The sequence below is a fragment of the Berghia stephanieae genome, chromosome 8 (assembly GCF_034508935.2).
Source record: "Berghia stephanieae isolate SIO BIC M18660-M18661 chromosome 8, UCSD_Bste_1.3, whole genome shotgun sequence".
In the NCBI taxonomy this organism is placed as follows: domain Eukaryota; kingdom Metazoa; phylum Mollusca; class Gastropoda; order Nudibranchia; family Aeolidiidae; genus Berghia; species Berghia stephanieae.
Genome location: NC_088367.1, coordinates 29,849,129 through 29,864,588, shown reverse-complemented (window position 1 = coordinate 29,864,588; position 15,460 = coordinate 29,849,129). Strand labels below are relative to the sequence as shown.

Here is a 15,460-nt window from a genome sequence, read left to right as displayed (position 1 = left end):
TGGTGCCGGTGTTGCCCTACAGAACTGAGCTCCCTAGTAATGAATGGGTAACACTGAACAGAAAACTGGCGAAAATTGGGAGAACAACTGGAAACATGAAAAAGTGGGGGCTGGCTGAGACTAGCTCGTGTACATGTGGATGCCCAGAGCCGACGATGGATTAGAGAATGCCAGGATGGGCCCAGCTGCACTGACCATGACCTAGGAGTCTACTCTACAGATGCTGTGGAGTGGGTTGGGTTTTGGAGCGACAAGCCATGATGATGAACCCAATATTTCTGAGTGTACATTTCCAGATGTGACCAAATTTGCCTACAATTTTTTACTCTTTCTTTTGCTCTGAACACTAGTTTGATAAAAAATAGTTTTTTTTTTAAATCTTAGGCTAGGACTCCTATGCAATGGATCAATGAGAAATAGGCAAGTGCTTTTGCTTCAGTCCTTTTTTGTATAATCATGGTTGAATATTGTTCTAAGGCAAGCGGCAGAGTCTGCTGGTTTACTTTACACAATAATACCATGCCAATCAAACCACTCGGCAAAAAACCTTGCAGAGATCTCATTCTGTGACTTGATGCTGTGGTCAAGTAAGGAAAAGCAAAACCAATTTCTTTCATAAGCACCGAACGTGTGCAATGAATGCAAACTAGACATTTGGCACTTGTGAATACTTAGCTGCTAGCAACAAGGTGACTGTAAAAATACGGAACAAAAATGAATATAACTGCTTCAAAAATATGAAAATACTTCTCCAGGAACGTTTTTGGATTAGAACCTTTATGAAGGTTTTTGAGGCTGAAATATTTCGTATCAAATATTCATTCTGTTTCATGTCTTCGGCTTTTAAACAATTGTTCTTATATCTTGTGTAACATTTTTTTTTTTTTTTTTCTTTTTAAGTAAAAGGATCAAAATCATGTTCTTAGATTTGACAGTCCTAATGAGGTGGATTAGAGCTTCAAAGTGCCTTTCAGTAGATAAATGTTTTCAAATTTCTGTTTTGCATCAATAAGGTGCTTTTAGGTGGATGAGAGCTTCAAAGAGGACTCTTACATTAAGACAACATTATCTTAAACCATTTATCAAAAAAATAATCATTCGTTGAAAAATAGCAATCAGTACAAACATCTCAAATAATAATATCAAGCATCACCATGTATTAGTGAGAAGTTAACATCCAGTAAAAAATACATCTTAAAAAATAAAAATAGTAATGATAATAATAATAATAATAATAATAATAATAATAATAATAATAATAATAATAATAATAATAATAATAATAATAATAATAATAATAATAATAATAATAATGGTAATATCAGTAACAAAAAAAAAAAAATAACAGCGATAATAATAGTAATAATAATAAAAGGAATGATAACAATAAAAAAATAAATAAATAATAATAATAATAATAAAAAGAAGAAGAAGCAGAAGAAGAAGAAGAAGAAGAAGAAGAAGAAGAAGAAGAAGAAGAAGAAGAAGAAGAAGAAGAAGAAGAAGAAGAAGAAGAAGAAGAAGAAGAAGAAGAGAAATATGATAAATAAATTGTGTGATGAAATTGTGCCAAATAACCCTCTGTAATAATAAAACATATTTTTCTTCATGATTCTTTTTTTTTTTTTTTTCTTTTTTTTCTCTTCAATTTATGACATGAGATTTCACAATGTATTGTGAATGAAAAAATACCAAATGGATTATACTTGTAATCTGTATCAAGTGGCACAACTAAATATAATTAAAACCATAAAATAAACGACAAAAACAAATGCTAGTCTAAGATTTATCTTAACAAATCAATTAACAATTACAGTGGACATCGTATACGATGAGGTAGGCAAGAGCATGGGCCAGTTCTCTAGGATTTGATTCCTCCCAGGACTAGTCATCTAGGATTATCCCTTCCTACTTCTCAGATTTAAACTTGAAGTTTTCTTAGATTAGTTTTCCACTGCCCTTATAGTTATTATTGATAATTAAAAGGACAGTCAGTAACTACCAAAACAAACTTTACAAAAAGTATAAAATAATATAGAAACATAACAAAGGAATAAATATGACATCGAGCTGTAAGTCTGATCAGTTTGTTGGAGATTGAAAATGGATTATATCAACATTATGGAAAATGAAAAAAAATTTTTTTTAAAATCAAAAATAAAGACACCCCCCCCCCCCCGGCAAAATACCCAAAAAAAACCCCCCACAAAACAGAAAAACAAAACAACCCCCCCCCCCCCCAAAAAAAACAAACAAACAAAAACAAAAAAACAAACAAACCCAATCATAATCAAATATCGTACCATAAAGCTGTGACGATGAACACAAAAGTGATTCAGAAATGGGTGACAGAAACATTGTGAGTAACTATGATAATTCGTCTCATGTAATGGATCCATGTATTTTACTAAAACTAAACATAAAAATAAAAGAAAAATAAACAAAACAAAAAGAACCCCCCCCCCCCCCAACAAACAAAATTAAAATTTTTAAAAAAGCAAAATAAACAAACAAAAACAATGCAACACAAAAAAAAACAAACAAATAAACAAAGCAAAACAAAGAAAAAATAATACAAAACTGACACCAATGACTACCTTTTTCTTTAATTCTGCAATACCGTCCGTCCCTTAAGTACAATATTCAGAATAAATAAATACAATTTTTTTGTTCCCATTACTTATTTTAAAAGGAAGTTTCTGTCTTTAAATCTCCTTGTAAGATTTTAAAAATAAAATGGCAAGGCTTGAAACAGTAACCAAATTATCACATTGATTACACAACAGACAATGAACAACCTAAATTTTTGTAACCCCGAGTAAAAGGCATAAAAATGGTTGCTCTTGCCATATTTCTCAATTGTTATCATTATCATGTTTATTGAAATTCCCATTTAAAAATAATAAAGATGTGAAGCTCTTATTGGGAAAATCTTATCAGTAATCAGAAGTTAGGGAACGGGTCAACCAGATCAGGATTTTCCCGATCAAATTGGGAGGGTTGACAGATCTGCAAATCCCCATTCATGAATGCAAGCTGCAGTTATAAATATTAATTTGGAATAAACGAAACAAAAAACAAAACTTTCGGGATTTAATTTTTTTTTTGGTACAATGCTGTAGCCCTGCTTATAGCATTTCATTTTTATTATGAATTATATAAAATCTTAACATCAATGACAAACTATTGTACAACAACCTTTCAGTTCATTTTAAAAACTATTGTGAGAAATAACAAGTACAAAATTCCGAATGCTCAATATTGCATAGTTGAGACAATGCGTTACATTAGTTACTTGCATTCGTTGATAAAAGTAATAGATTTTAAGTTTGAAGAAATCACAATCACATTGCCTGAATAAAAAACTTGAGCTGGGTTAAAGGCCTCTCCCCTCTGTAAGAATTAAGAACATACAAAACTTTTCTCTTGTGTTGCAATACATCTTCCTAGTTGTATGCTTGAAAATGGGACTGGAAGATTGAAAAAAAAAAAAAAAAAAAGAAAAAAAAAAGAATGAAGATGGATTAACCTGAAAACTTGAGGATTTATAAAGGGCAATATCCACTAAACCTGCTCAAAGCATTTTTCAAGGGATCCTTAGCCAAGAGCAACATCTCGCATGTAGGATGAGACTTGACACCTTTCAGGAAATATCACAATTTTTCTGATTTGGACAATGCTGCTAACAACCAGGTACTCATTTTACACCTGAGTGTGGTGACAATGTGAGTAAAGAGCCTTTTCCAAGGACTCAACTATGTGCTGCTCAGAGTAGGACTTGAGTCAAAGGTGAGTATCATACCACTGGACCACATGGCTGCACACGAGACACAATAATGATCACTAGCCTCCATCTAGAGGAATGCTAAAAAGTGAATTTAGTTTCATCATCCTCAGCTATAAAAGTAGTAAAAGTAGTGACTCGGATCCACAAAGCCTATAAAGCTGGAATTCATCTTGTATCAAACGGACAATATCCTACCCTTTGGATAGGATGCTAGTTCATAAAGTAATTTCCACCTGATCTACTGACACAGTCACCAGTAAACCCAGATTTAAAAGATAATACTACTCAATCACTTCTGACTTCTCGTTGGATAAAGCAAACCACATAAAATGCCCGTATGGCAACTCCATTGTGACTTGTATACTATCAAAAGCTTACATCAAACATAAACAACACTTGACAAAAAGTTCTGATAGGGCTAAAAAAAATAATCTTTTAGTTTTATATAGCAAATATAAACGTTTCTAGAGTGACAGAAAGCTGGTCATGGACATGCTAATTAAAACTACATACAGTGCAGTCCACTTATAACGATATCCATTGTGGCAATATTCTCTCTTTCGTGACAAGTCCTGATTCTTTCCTAAATATAGTTAGTAATAGAAAACTCACTATAACGGCATGATTTTAGTTAGTATAAAAACCCTGTATAACAACATCAATAAGGTGGTAAAACTTCAAGATGACAGTCAAGGCAAAATTTCGGGTTCAATAAAAATGCCTGCTTTCAGAGCAATAAATTCCTTGACTGGCCGAGGTTGCACTGTAATGTGCCTTGTTCATTATCATACATCGGTATGGATTATTCAATAAGGTGATATATGGGGTGAGATAGCCCAATGGAGAAGGCATTTCACTAACATCCAGAGATCCCAGGTTTGAGCCCCACAGTTGGCATCTTGTTTTTTTTTCTCTTGAGCAAGAAACTAAGACCCTATTGCGCGCTGTGACTGTGACTGATGCCTGGGTTGTCTTGTCTTTTTTCGAAAGAGAACCAAAGGACACATTTCTTCTTGGGATGAATAAAAGCAATATAGCTTTATTTTCATTAAATTATATGAAAGCTCTTCTTTTTTTATATCTTGGATATTATTGTGCCTTCATATATAAGTTTCCACATGAAATCCACAGTCATAATTCCCCATGGCTCCATGGAGAGGACATACTAACGAAAGAGTGAAAATGGAAAGGCTTCGTATGGGAACAAAACAGACAATGGACGTTTCGGGTACAAACCCTTCACCAGCACAACAGTACACAAATAAACGTGGAAAACAAATAAAATATAATGAAAAATAACTTGTATCGTCTGTACTCAATGGTGGTTGCAGTATGAATGAAATGTTAGCATGGCGTGTGTAGCGGATCGGGTGCCCCAGGGGAGCGATATAATTGAAGCCTTTCCATTTTCATTCTTTCGTTAGTATTTTACGATCACCGGCTTCAGGCAGCCCTTACCGTTTTCTACTTTTCCATGGAGATGACACTAGTTTATTGCAAAATACCTTACAAGATAGAGGTCAAAGGCCCCCTACAACACTTATTGGGTTTGAAAGAAACCCTTAATTCAGGAACTTTACTTATTAGGATCCCCATAACTGTCATACTACTATTTAATGAAAACAACTCACATCATCCACTGGTAAGGGGCAGGGCTCTCCATTCCTTGCCATGTCATCGTCGTCGTCATCGGAAGAGTCTTCACCAGATGAATTGGGGTCTCCATTGTCACCCGTAGCATTGACTGAAAGGAAAGGTTTCATTCAATAGACGAGCACAATCAAAAATCAAGTGCCAGGTCTGTTGCAAACATCAGAGATCGAATTTCCTAACCCTCTCTGTCATCAGCTCTCTTTAAATATCCACACCTCTCATATACCAATCTGACATTCACATATTGAGACTTTGTAAAACTTACACATATGTCATTTTTTTGTTTCCTCTTCTTCTCGTGACTTCTATTTTTCTTGTAAGCATTGTTTTTTTCTTTCTACGCCATTTTATTTTCTCAAAGTCTATGCATTGATAAGCTACTCTACTAAACTTATGATGAGAACCTTTCAATTTCAAGATAATTGTCAATTTTTATATCTGTAAACCTGATGAAAACTAATTTGCATTTGAAGCTTAACATATTTCTTCCACATACCTTTATAACTTTATTGTCACCCTTCTAACAATACAAAAAACTACCTTTTGTAAAAGCCTGACATACACCTTCGAATGCATAAATAACATCCTATATTAATATTATCTTATTCTGTTCGTGTTGATTTAATCACATTATATCAAAAAAGAAAAGAATCTGATTTTAAGCCTGATTTCGTTCACACATTTAATCCAAAAATTAGATTAAATACTCTTGATTTTGACATTTGGACAACATTGATATTTCTGCTGCTGTCATTCATTTGTTTGATGGATTATCCATTTTTCTTCTAAGGATGCCAGGGTGCTGGTATCTTATGATGCAACATGAAACAGCTGAATTAAATAAATGAAATAAAACATTGGCTATATGCAAAACAAACTAAAATCAAATTTAGATGAAGCTCATAAAGGAATCAGCTGTGTTTTTTTATTTTTTCAATTTCTTTGGTGAAGAAAACTAATTCAGGATAAATTCATATTAATTCATATCGGCAAACTACTTGGGCTATTTAATTTCAAACTCAACATGAGTGAAGGGTCATACTTATTTTTCTCAAATATCATCTCCTTTTTTCCTCACAAATGATTACTCATTTATTCTATCAACTCTACTTACAATCTTTAGCTCCACCATCAGCAGCAGTTGGGAAGTCTGAAGAGAGTTTTTGAAAACAAGTAAGGCAGACTCGTAATGGCTTGGAGCTCTGGCTTGGCATTAGCCATCGCTTGGATGTACAGGCGTTGCAAGCTACGATACCACAATGACGACAGTGATGCTGTGGGTGGAAAGCAATGTGAAGTTTATATTGAAGACAAACTTTAAATAAGATGTAATATATCAATAAGCAAAAAAAAAAATAAAATAAAAAAAAAAAAAATAAAAAAAAAAGAGCAAGTGACCACTTCCAATTCTTTTTACATCTACAGCTCAAAAGCCATGAAATCTATTTTGTTAGCTTTCATGAAGCAAGGGACATGAATATGAGGTCAGGAGGAGGAGAAGGAGATAGTCAAGTTTGGGTGTATCAAACATTACGGGGGTGGGGGACGAATGCTTTCCAGTGTTTGGGATGTGGGCAACAGAGGCAAAGGAAGTGTTATGGTTTGAGGGGTTATGAGAGGGGTGATATTTTGTAAAACCTTAAGTACAGCTTGCATCAGGGCACATCATTTGATTTTCTTTTTAAAAGAGGGACACTCATATATAATACAAATACATATAATTTATAACAATACACAAACAATCAGGGTAGTTCTAAGAAAAAGCGACTTTTGTTTGAAAATTACATGCAGTTACTCTCTTTGTGGCCATTAAATTTAAACCATATGAACATGATGAGACATTATGGATCCTGCACTTAGACATCAAGAACAACCTAGGAATCAACTATAACTGTCAATGGAATTGATTAAGACTTGGGAACAGATCCCGCTAAGGTATATCCATCACTTGGCATTTTCCAGGCAATGTAGGATTGTGACAGTATTCAATAACCATAGAGGATACACACACAATACTAGAAGTAAGATTGAATTTTTGTTTTTGAATAATTATCATAAATCATTTTTGCTTCCATTTCAACAAAGGCCTATTAAAGATGACTTATTTCAGTTTCATCATGAAAGTAGTGATTGTTCAATTTTTACAAAGAACTATTGTATGCAGTCACTTGTTTTTACATGAATATACACGTAATAACAACTTACCCTTCTATTGACCATGCCAAATTCTGCTTTATGGCAGTGCATACAATTCTTGGCCTCAGAATCGGGGACCCAAACTGGTGAGTCATTGGATGATGGAGCTTGGATACCATCTGGAAGGAAGAAAAATGTTGAAAATAACTCTTGATTCTAAAATAAACAGAGATTGATTTCCAACAGTCCCATCCTCCCTCTGTCCACAAAGTAAATTGATAAAGCTGTTCACATTGTGCATAAAAGCTTATCATAAGCATGGAAAAGGCTTTAAAAAACTGAATCATGAAAGTCATCAAAAATGCAAACAACCAAAAGACAACCCCCCCCCCCCCCCCCCCACAATCCATAAAATCTGGGTTCTCGGCGGATAATAGTGTTTACAACATTTTTAGGTCATTTTATATGCACCAAAACAAAGGAGAAGAAGATAAAATGACAATTCAAGTTAAATAATTGAAATAAAAAAACCCCAACCCCCATCATCTGACACAGAAAAAAAAAGAATTTGCTTTACTTTTCTCTCTTTTTAATCAATTCAATCAACAAACTCCACTTAATGTAGATGTTGCTTAATCATCAACTTCTAAGAAATAGGGACAAATGTGTTGATTAGTGTGAAACGTCGATGAATCAAAGCAGTTCTATAAAGAAAAAAACAATTATATTTGAGTAAATATAACATTTGTGTGGTATCAGAGGAAGAGTGTGCCTCCCTATATCTCACCTCTATAAAATTATGCAATGTCTAACTTCCCGTCTTCAAGCTCTCATATATGTAAAGGTCATCGTCGACCCCACTGCCCAATTTTGAGTCTTTCATTGCAATTTTAAATGAAGAAGACTGGTAAATTTAGAGGCATTCTTTTGTCTATAAACAAACTGGTTCCCTTGTTATGCCAATAGAAAAAGCAATATTCATTTTTTTTTTTTAGTAATGAACTGCATATTCTACAAACTAATTTGTTCAAACAAGCTTGCTGGGCTGTGTCAAAGAATATGTTTTAAAAAAAGTGAGTTTCAGTGGACTGTTCTCTTTAGGTTTGATATTTGCTGAAAACTTACGTTGATTGAGTCTGTCATTAACACATTTGTTTATATGGGCCATCCATTCCTTCTTTTCTGTGGCAGTGGCAGCATAGACAACGAAAGACTTACTGGGACTCATCAATTTCCACCCATTACGTAAATCTGGAATGATGCAATACAATAAAGTAATTAGAGTTCTTAATGGCAATTGTCTCGTTAGGCATTCATATCTCACTTCAAGCCCTCTAATCTATGTGAAAAATTCTTAGCTTGTCGAGTTCATAATAAGGTCTTATTAACTTCTTTCATCTTCTCCTTAACTGTCTTTCTCAAAGTTAAAACTATTACTACTATTTGTCTTCTCTTTATCATAGGTAAGTGAGTCAATTTAAACATTTTGAAAAAATATAAAAAGGAATATAATAAGAAAAGAGAGGCAAAGAAAATATCGAGAAGAAAGAAAAAAAAAGAAAGATAGAGGAGAGAGAAAAGACAGAAATGGGATGCTTTTAGAATATTGCATGCTTCTCACTTCCAGTACAAAATAAAGGAGACTTTGAACACTTGACCACCCAAAAACTGCGTTTAACAGGATAAAAAAGGGAATTATGCTGAAGAGGTAGTGGCCAAATTTTCTAAGAGCTAAAACAGGAAACCCAAACGTGCCCCGCGGTCATGACACCAAAATGACAGTATGTTTGGACTACTATAAAATCTGACATTGTTAATAAAGTTTACCAATACTCTCTATTTGTCTGTTCCTCGTTTTATTTCATGGGGTTCAAAATCATAATCTTGGGACATACAAGGATCTTTTCCTTACATATAAATAACCCAATGTTGCATCTATTGCTCCTTTTGTGGCTTTCAGAAATTCTAGAATAAATTTTGTTTTATACTAAGGGGTAGAGTCTAACTTTATAATAAGCAAGCCACCTAACATTTCTAAAGTCAGTATTATTTTCCTCACTTGACTGAAGACAATTGTTGTAATCACAATGGTCAAGAGTCCTTAATACAAAATAATAAATAAGAGTCTTCCTTCTTAATACCAAGAGAGTCAATCATTGCTCAGTTGTTTAGACTCGTTTAGTTTAAATTAAAGTCTTAAATATAATCCGGCCCAGCCACCCAATTTCTTTTTTTTCTTTAAACATTTTCCTTTTTCTTCTCCAGATTCTCAAATCAGGAGAATCCCGATTTTGCCAAGATGGTTGGTCGTTATGTGAAGTTGATGATCACACTTACTTCCATCATCACTTGCATCAAAGAGTTTGATTTGTTCTAGGGGTATGATGTGTTGTTTGTTATACTGAAAGACAAAGATGCAAGAAAGACGTTATAGTATAATACATACAGTGACAAAAACAGGTTCTATCCTTTTGCAGTTACATTAGGAAATTCTCAGTTTCAAGAATTTCTGTTAAGTTGAGGGTCATCTTAGTCTTTTATAATTTGAAGTTCAAGCTTTCACATAATCAGTTTTTTTAATGTGTTTTTTGTACGAGATAAAAAAGCTGAAAAGATATCCTCTCTTTGCCCAAGTCATATCAATTTACCTTAATTCTTTTAGTTATAAAACTTTTTTTGATTTAGAAGTTTTTGGACATGATATCAAACTAGAAATCATTAAATCACAGATTGTGAACAACATTTAGTATCTATCTATGGATAAAACTTTTAAAAATAAACTTCAATAAGTCCATAAAGGAGCCTAAAAGTTGACCAATAATGTACAAAACCATATGTAACATTTATTTTTGTAGCCTTCAAAGTAATGTAAAAAAAAAAAAAAAGCAGATGGTTACTTCAAAATGTATAAATAGAGTAAAATTTTCAGAAATGTATTACCGATTCCACAATCAATTATGGTTGTTAACATTCAATTCCAGATCTAGTACTATATTGCAAAATGATAACCTATCATTCTACGAATACATACCTTCTTTTTATGAATGATAATATTCCCATATACCAAGGCATCGTTGAACAAGAAAAACTGTCTTGGTTTAGCTTTTTTCCTACATATTTTGGTAAGGACTCCTTCACCCACTAGCACCCGTCCAGGAATGCGCAGTGGCTAAATTAGAATGAGAGAAAGATATTACATTTTTAAACCCTATCTCACAGAAATTCTATTAGATTAAAAACAAAATTACGACACAGCATTAATCAACTTGTAGATTTTTTACCAATCAAAACAAGGGATTTGTGATCCACCCTCAAAGTCTAATTGGACAAACAAACAAGTTGGTTATAGACAACAAAATAAATGAAGTTGATGTTACCCTGCTCTTTGTTATCATTTTTTTATTTTTAATAATACATGTGTAGTTAGCTTAGTTTAGCAATCACTGCCATTGTTTACTGAATAATGACTGTTTGGATTGTCTGAATCATTATTGTATACCTTAAAGGTCAAGGGGAATGGTTATGTTCCGTTCCATTACAAGTTAATTGTATGTTGGATGCTAATTCATATCAGTAGACCATGCCATATGGATCAAACACATTCTAAAGTTACTTATTTACCATAATTTCCAAAATTTTAAAAATTGTAATCAACTTTTGCAATACGAGTTTCTAAGATCATGTGATGTATCACTTAAGAACAAAGTAGTCTATGATTCCACGTCTGTCGACAGTAATATGTTCTCTTAAAAAAACCGATTTTATCTGATGATGATTATTCTGGTATAGATAATGGAATAAATACCTGGCCTGAAGACCCAAAACATTGCTCCACAGTGGCAACTCGCCTGGCATTTGCCTCTGAATTAACTGTAAACCATAAAAAAAAAAAAATAAATAAATAAAAAAATAATGAGATAGGGTTCGGGAGGGAGGGGGAGAGGCGAGAGGATTTGTGTATATATATATATATATATAAATATATATATATATATATATATATATATATATATATATATATATATATATATATATATATATATATATATATATATATATATATATATATATATATATATATATATATATATATATATATATATATATATATATATATATATATATATATATAATAGAGAGAGAGAGAGAGAGAGAGAGAGAGAGAGAGAGAGAGAGAGAGAGAGAAGAGTTCTTGTTAAACTTTGCAGTTTGATAGCCTTAATAAAGGCCACATAAAAGGTGAATTTCGAAAAGAAACTGAAGAAAATGCAATGTTTTATAAGAACAGTGGTATAATGAAAGGCTACGAAAATAGAAATAATTTTGTATTCTTCTTCTTCAAGTAGCAAGTCTGTGCCAGACATTGGTGATCGTGGTACGCCATTCATCTCTCTGATCAGATAACCTCAGAAAACTAATATTACTCTTCTCTTTCTTTGTCACCCAGCTGTTCAAACTATTCAAATATGTTTTTCTTGGTCTACCTGTACTCTTTTTACCTTCAATCTTTCCCGTGAGAGTGACCAATACGTTCAATACATTTATGTCGATTTAGGTGCCCTAATTTTGTATAAGATAGTATTAATGCAGTCGACTCCGGATAAGACAATACCCAGGGGAACAGAAAATAAAATCGACAAACGAAAATCAACTTAACCAGAGTGTAACCAAATGAGCAAAAATGTTTGTGAACAAGGCAAGCCAATCTAGAATAGGTATGGGCCTTCATGTCGCGCTTACTGCTGGCGTTGCTTGGTCACATCAAAATGACAAGAGAAGTAGAGGTCCCTTTTAGTGGTCATCAGAGGTTCCTACCTCCAATAGCCCCAAGGAATCAGAATACATAAAAAGTGGAAATTGAGATTAAAAAAGCGGAAATCAACTTACTGTTATTGACCATGACATGCTTTGCAAGAAATAATGTAATAAACAATCCAAAAGTATTCAAATGATACAATATAAATGTATAAAAATGTGCTGATAGTTTAAAATCTATAACGGGGGTCAAATAATAATAGAGGACACAGGCCTTAGCAGTCTCAGAGCAAAGCATTGAATGAATGGATTTAACCTTGTTAGGACTCCCCCTCCTCCACCCCCCCCCACCCCCATCCAACATACACCTAATCAAACATACGCACACACACACACACAAATACACCGGGCTAAAATTAATTGGGAAAGAGGCTGACTGTACTCAATATACTCAATATACTACCGATTGGAGCCAACATATAATATTACCTAGGCCAGTGACCTCAACATAATAATAATACTTCGGTCACCCCCCCTTCCAAAAAAATATAATATTATCTGACATCAGCTGCACACACTATGAAGGGACTAATCAGACACACAAAATATGTGTTGATTGACCTTGGAGATGCTGAGGAAATAAGCCATAGCTCACTTTTTTAAAACTAGAGATTTAAAAAAATGTTTTTCCTCGGAAACTGAAAAGCGGAATGTTTGCCTTGAATGCGGAACGCAGAACAATTTTAAGTGGAATTATTCCGCAAAAAGCGGATGGGTAGGAGCCTCTAGGTCAAGGTCATGCTTCTTGTAAATCGTTGAGACAGAAATGGCTATGACAATTTCCTCTGCGATGATTTTCTGTTGCATGCCTGACTTTTCAACTGCATCGATCAGCTGGATCTTTCTTTTCAGGGATAGGTTTACCATTGTCGTTGTAGACTTGACTTGAATTCTCGATAAAATTGATACTAATTAAGAGCGCGATGAGATTGGATGGCCTGGGATTGGAACAAAAAAAATAATCTTGAACTTGAAATTGCGACGATGTAAAATGTGAGATAGAGAAATCAAAGTTATTCAATACTGCTCATGTACATTGAGCACGGACGTCAGGCAAAGCATCTACGTCACATTGGTGTGCGCCAATCGTTCGCGGATTTTCATAACCAATGAAAATTCTTACTGGTAGCTTTTTTAACAAATGGAAATACTTATTTATTTGTGATTTTATTGTGGTCATGATACGAACATCGACTTAAGCGACATTGACTTATGTGGAGTTTTTATTATTTTTTTACTAATGTTTTACAGGAAGAAGGGGGAGGGACCAAGGAAAAAAATCGACTTGGGTAAAAATCGACATAAGCAACGTCGACGTATCCAGAGTGCACTGTATAGGTTTAAGGCAAAGATTTAAAAATCCAACCCATCAAACTCAAACATCATCGTCACCGTGAAAGACTCTCAGGTGAAGGTGAGAAATAATAATAGTAATAGTAATAATAGTAATAGTTAACTTACTAAACCTGCTCAAACTTTGAGTCAAAGGTGCCTTACTGCTTTACAAAGGGTATTTAGCTAATAGCAACAATGAACATGTAGGGCGAAATATGACGCCTGTTAGTGTTAGACCATATTGCCATTTTTTTTTCGGACAGAGACAATGCTGTTAACGGCGGGGTACTCATTTTACACCTAAGTACGGTGTGAGGAGATAATTCTGATAATCATGTGATGAGTAAAGAGCCTTTTCCACCAAGCCAAGGCCTGATGAATGCATCACTCGAGACTCAAACCTTTTTTTTTTTTTAGACCCATCCGAAGGCGAGTGTTACACCACATAGCCGCACAGTGACAATAACAAGAGTTAAGTAGATAAGTTAAGTGCGTAAAAAGAGAAGTCCCACCCTCACCAAATGTCAATGACCAACCAAAACGAAAATCGAAAGGTCACCGCATTGAAGTTCAGCACGTTTGGTCTGGTTTGTCTTGTGGTAAAGATGATACAAAAAGAACAAACTAGATCAATAATACGCATAGTTTAAAATCTTGGACAAACAATTTAATGACTGTGGCAACATAGAAATCTGACAATAAGTGACTCACTCGCTCTTCCTTACTTTCTCCTTGCGCTTTTGACATATCTAGTGATGGATTTTTACCCCCCAGTGACCGTAGAATTTTAAGACAATATTGATGTAACATATTCATACATGGAAATTAGCACAAATATCATAAAATTGGTCAGATGTATATCAATATTCAGAACACCACGGACTATCTATAAAAAAAAGAAAATGGGAGGCGTCTCTTACCTAGTCTATCCACCATCTTTATTTCCGATTGTTGTCAAAACTAAGAATACCAGACACATTTTACAAAGTAAGCTAAGATAGAAAAACAAAACAGAAAACCAAAACAACTTGTAAACCTAAGACTGATTATTGAACGCGAGTTGCAGGCTTGATTCTAAGTATCTTACTGAAATTATCATACCCATCTCAAAGTATTCCCATCACTATAGTAATACAAGTTTGACTAATTTTTATCAGATCTTAGTTATCACTTCGCGATAGGTTTGGTCACCAATCAAACACCATTTGTGTCTGTGAATCGTCAGTTAGTTTCTTTTAAAAATTATCTCACATTTTCCAAGTTGAAACAGCCAAATATGCTCTCCAAGTATTTGAACCAAACACGAAGGAATATGTCAAAGGACAAAACAGCAAGAAATTGCCAAAATACTTAATAAAATATTTGCTTCATAATTTTAGTTTTCAGTATTGAAAATGCCAATCTGGTAAAGTTACTGAAAATTTTTTTTTAAATAATTAATAAAATCAAGAAACAAGACAATCGATCGCTCTAAAAAATATTTCTAAAATCGATTGAGTGGGGCTTTCTTGAACAACATAATAAATTGAAGGAAAATTTAATGAAATAAATTAGAATGATTAATGATAAGATAATGATAATATAAATACTTTTCTGTTTCGTTATACTACTACTACTACTACTACTACTACTACTACTACTACTACTACTACTACTACTACTACTACTACTACTACTACTACTACTACTACTACTACTACTACTACCACCACCACTACTACCACCATTGAGCTA

The 15,460-nt window shown here is 33.7% G+C and overlaps 1 protein-coding gene across 1 annotated transcript; it reads right to left on the bottom strand.

Annotated features, from left to right (window-relative positions):
* Positions 1–1,614: 1,614 nt before the first annotated feature.
* Positions 1,615–14,694, bottom strand: LOC144978486 (pleckstrin homology domain-containing family F member 2-like). The gene is made up of 9 exons (XM_078924633.1): positions 14,647–14,694; positions 11,382–11,446; positions 10,608–10,745; positions 9,914–9,977; positions 8,702–8,827; positions 7,646–7,755; positions 6,555–6,714; positions 5,419–5,531; positions 1,615–3,470 (listed from the first exon to the last, which is right to left on the bottom strand). The coding sequence occupies exons 1-9, from the start codon at positions 14,660–14,662 to the stop codon at positions 3,447–3,449; spliced, it is 816 nt and encodes a 271-aa protein (XP_078780759.1). The 5' UTR covers positions 14,663–14,694; the 3' UTR covers positions 1,615–3,446.
* Positions 14,695–15,460: the final 766 nt, after the last annotated feature.

Coding starts and splice junctions, on each gene's coding strand:
- LOC144978486 (XM_078924633.1), bottom strand. Junction 5,532..6,554: donor TGATGGTGGAGCTAAAGATT/GTAAGTAGAGTT, acceptor CTTTCCTTTCAG/TCAATGCTACGGGTGACAAT. Junction 3,471..5,418: donor GCCCCTTACCAGTGGATGAT/GTGAGTTGTTTT, acceptor TCAATCTTCCAG/TCCCATTTTCAAGCATACAA.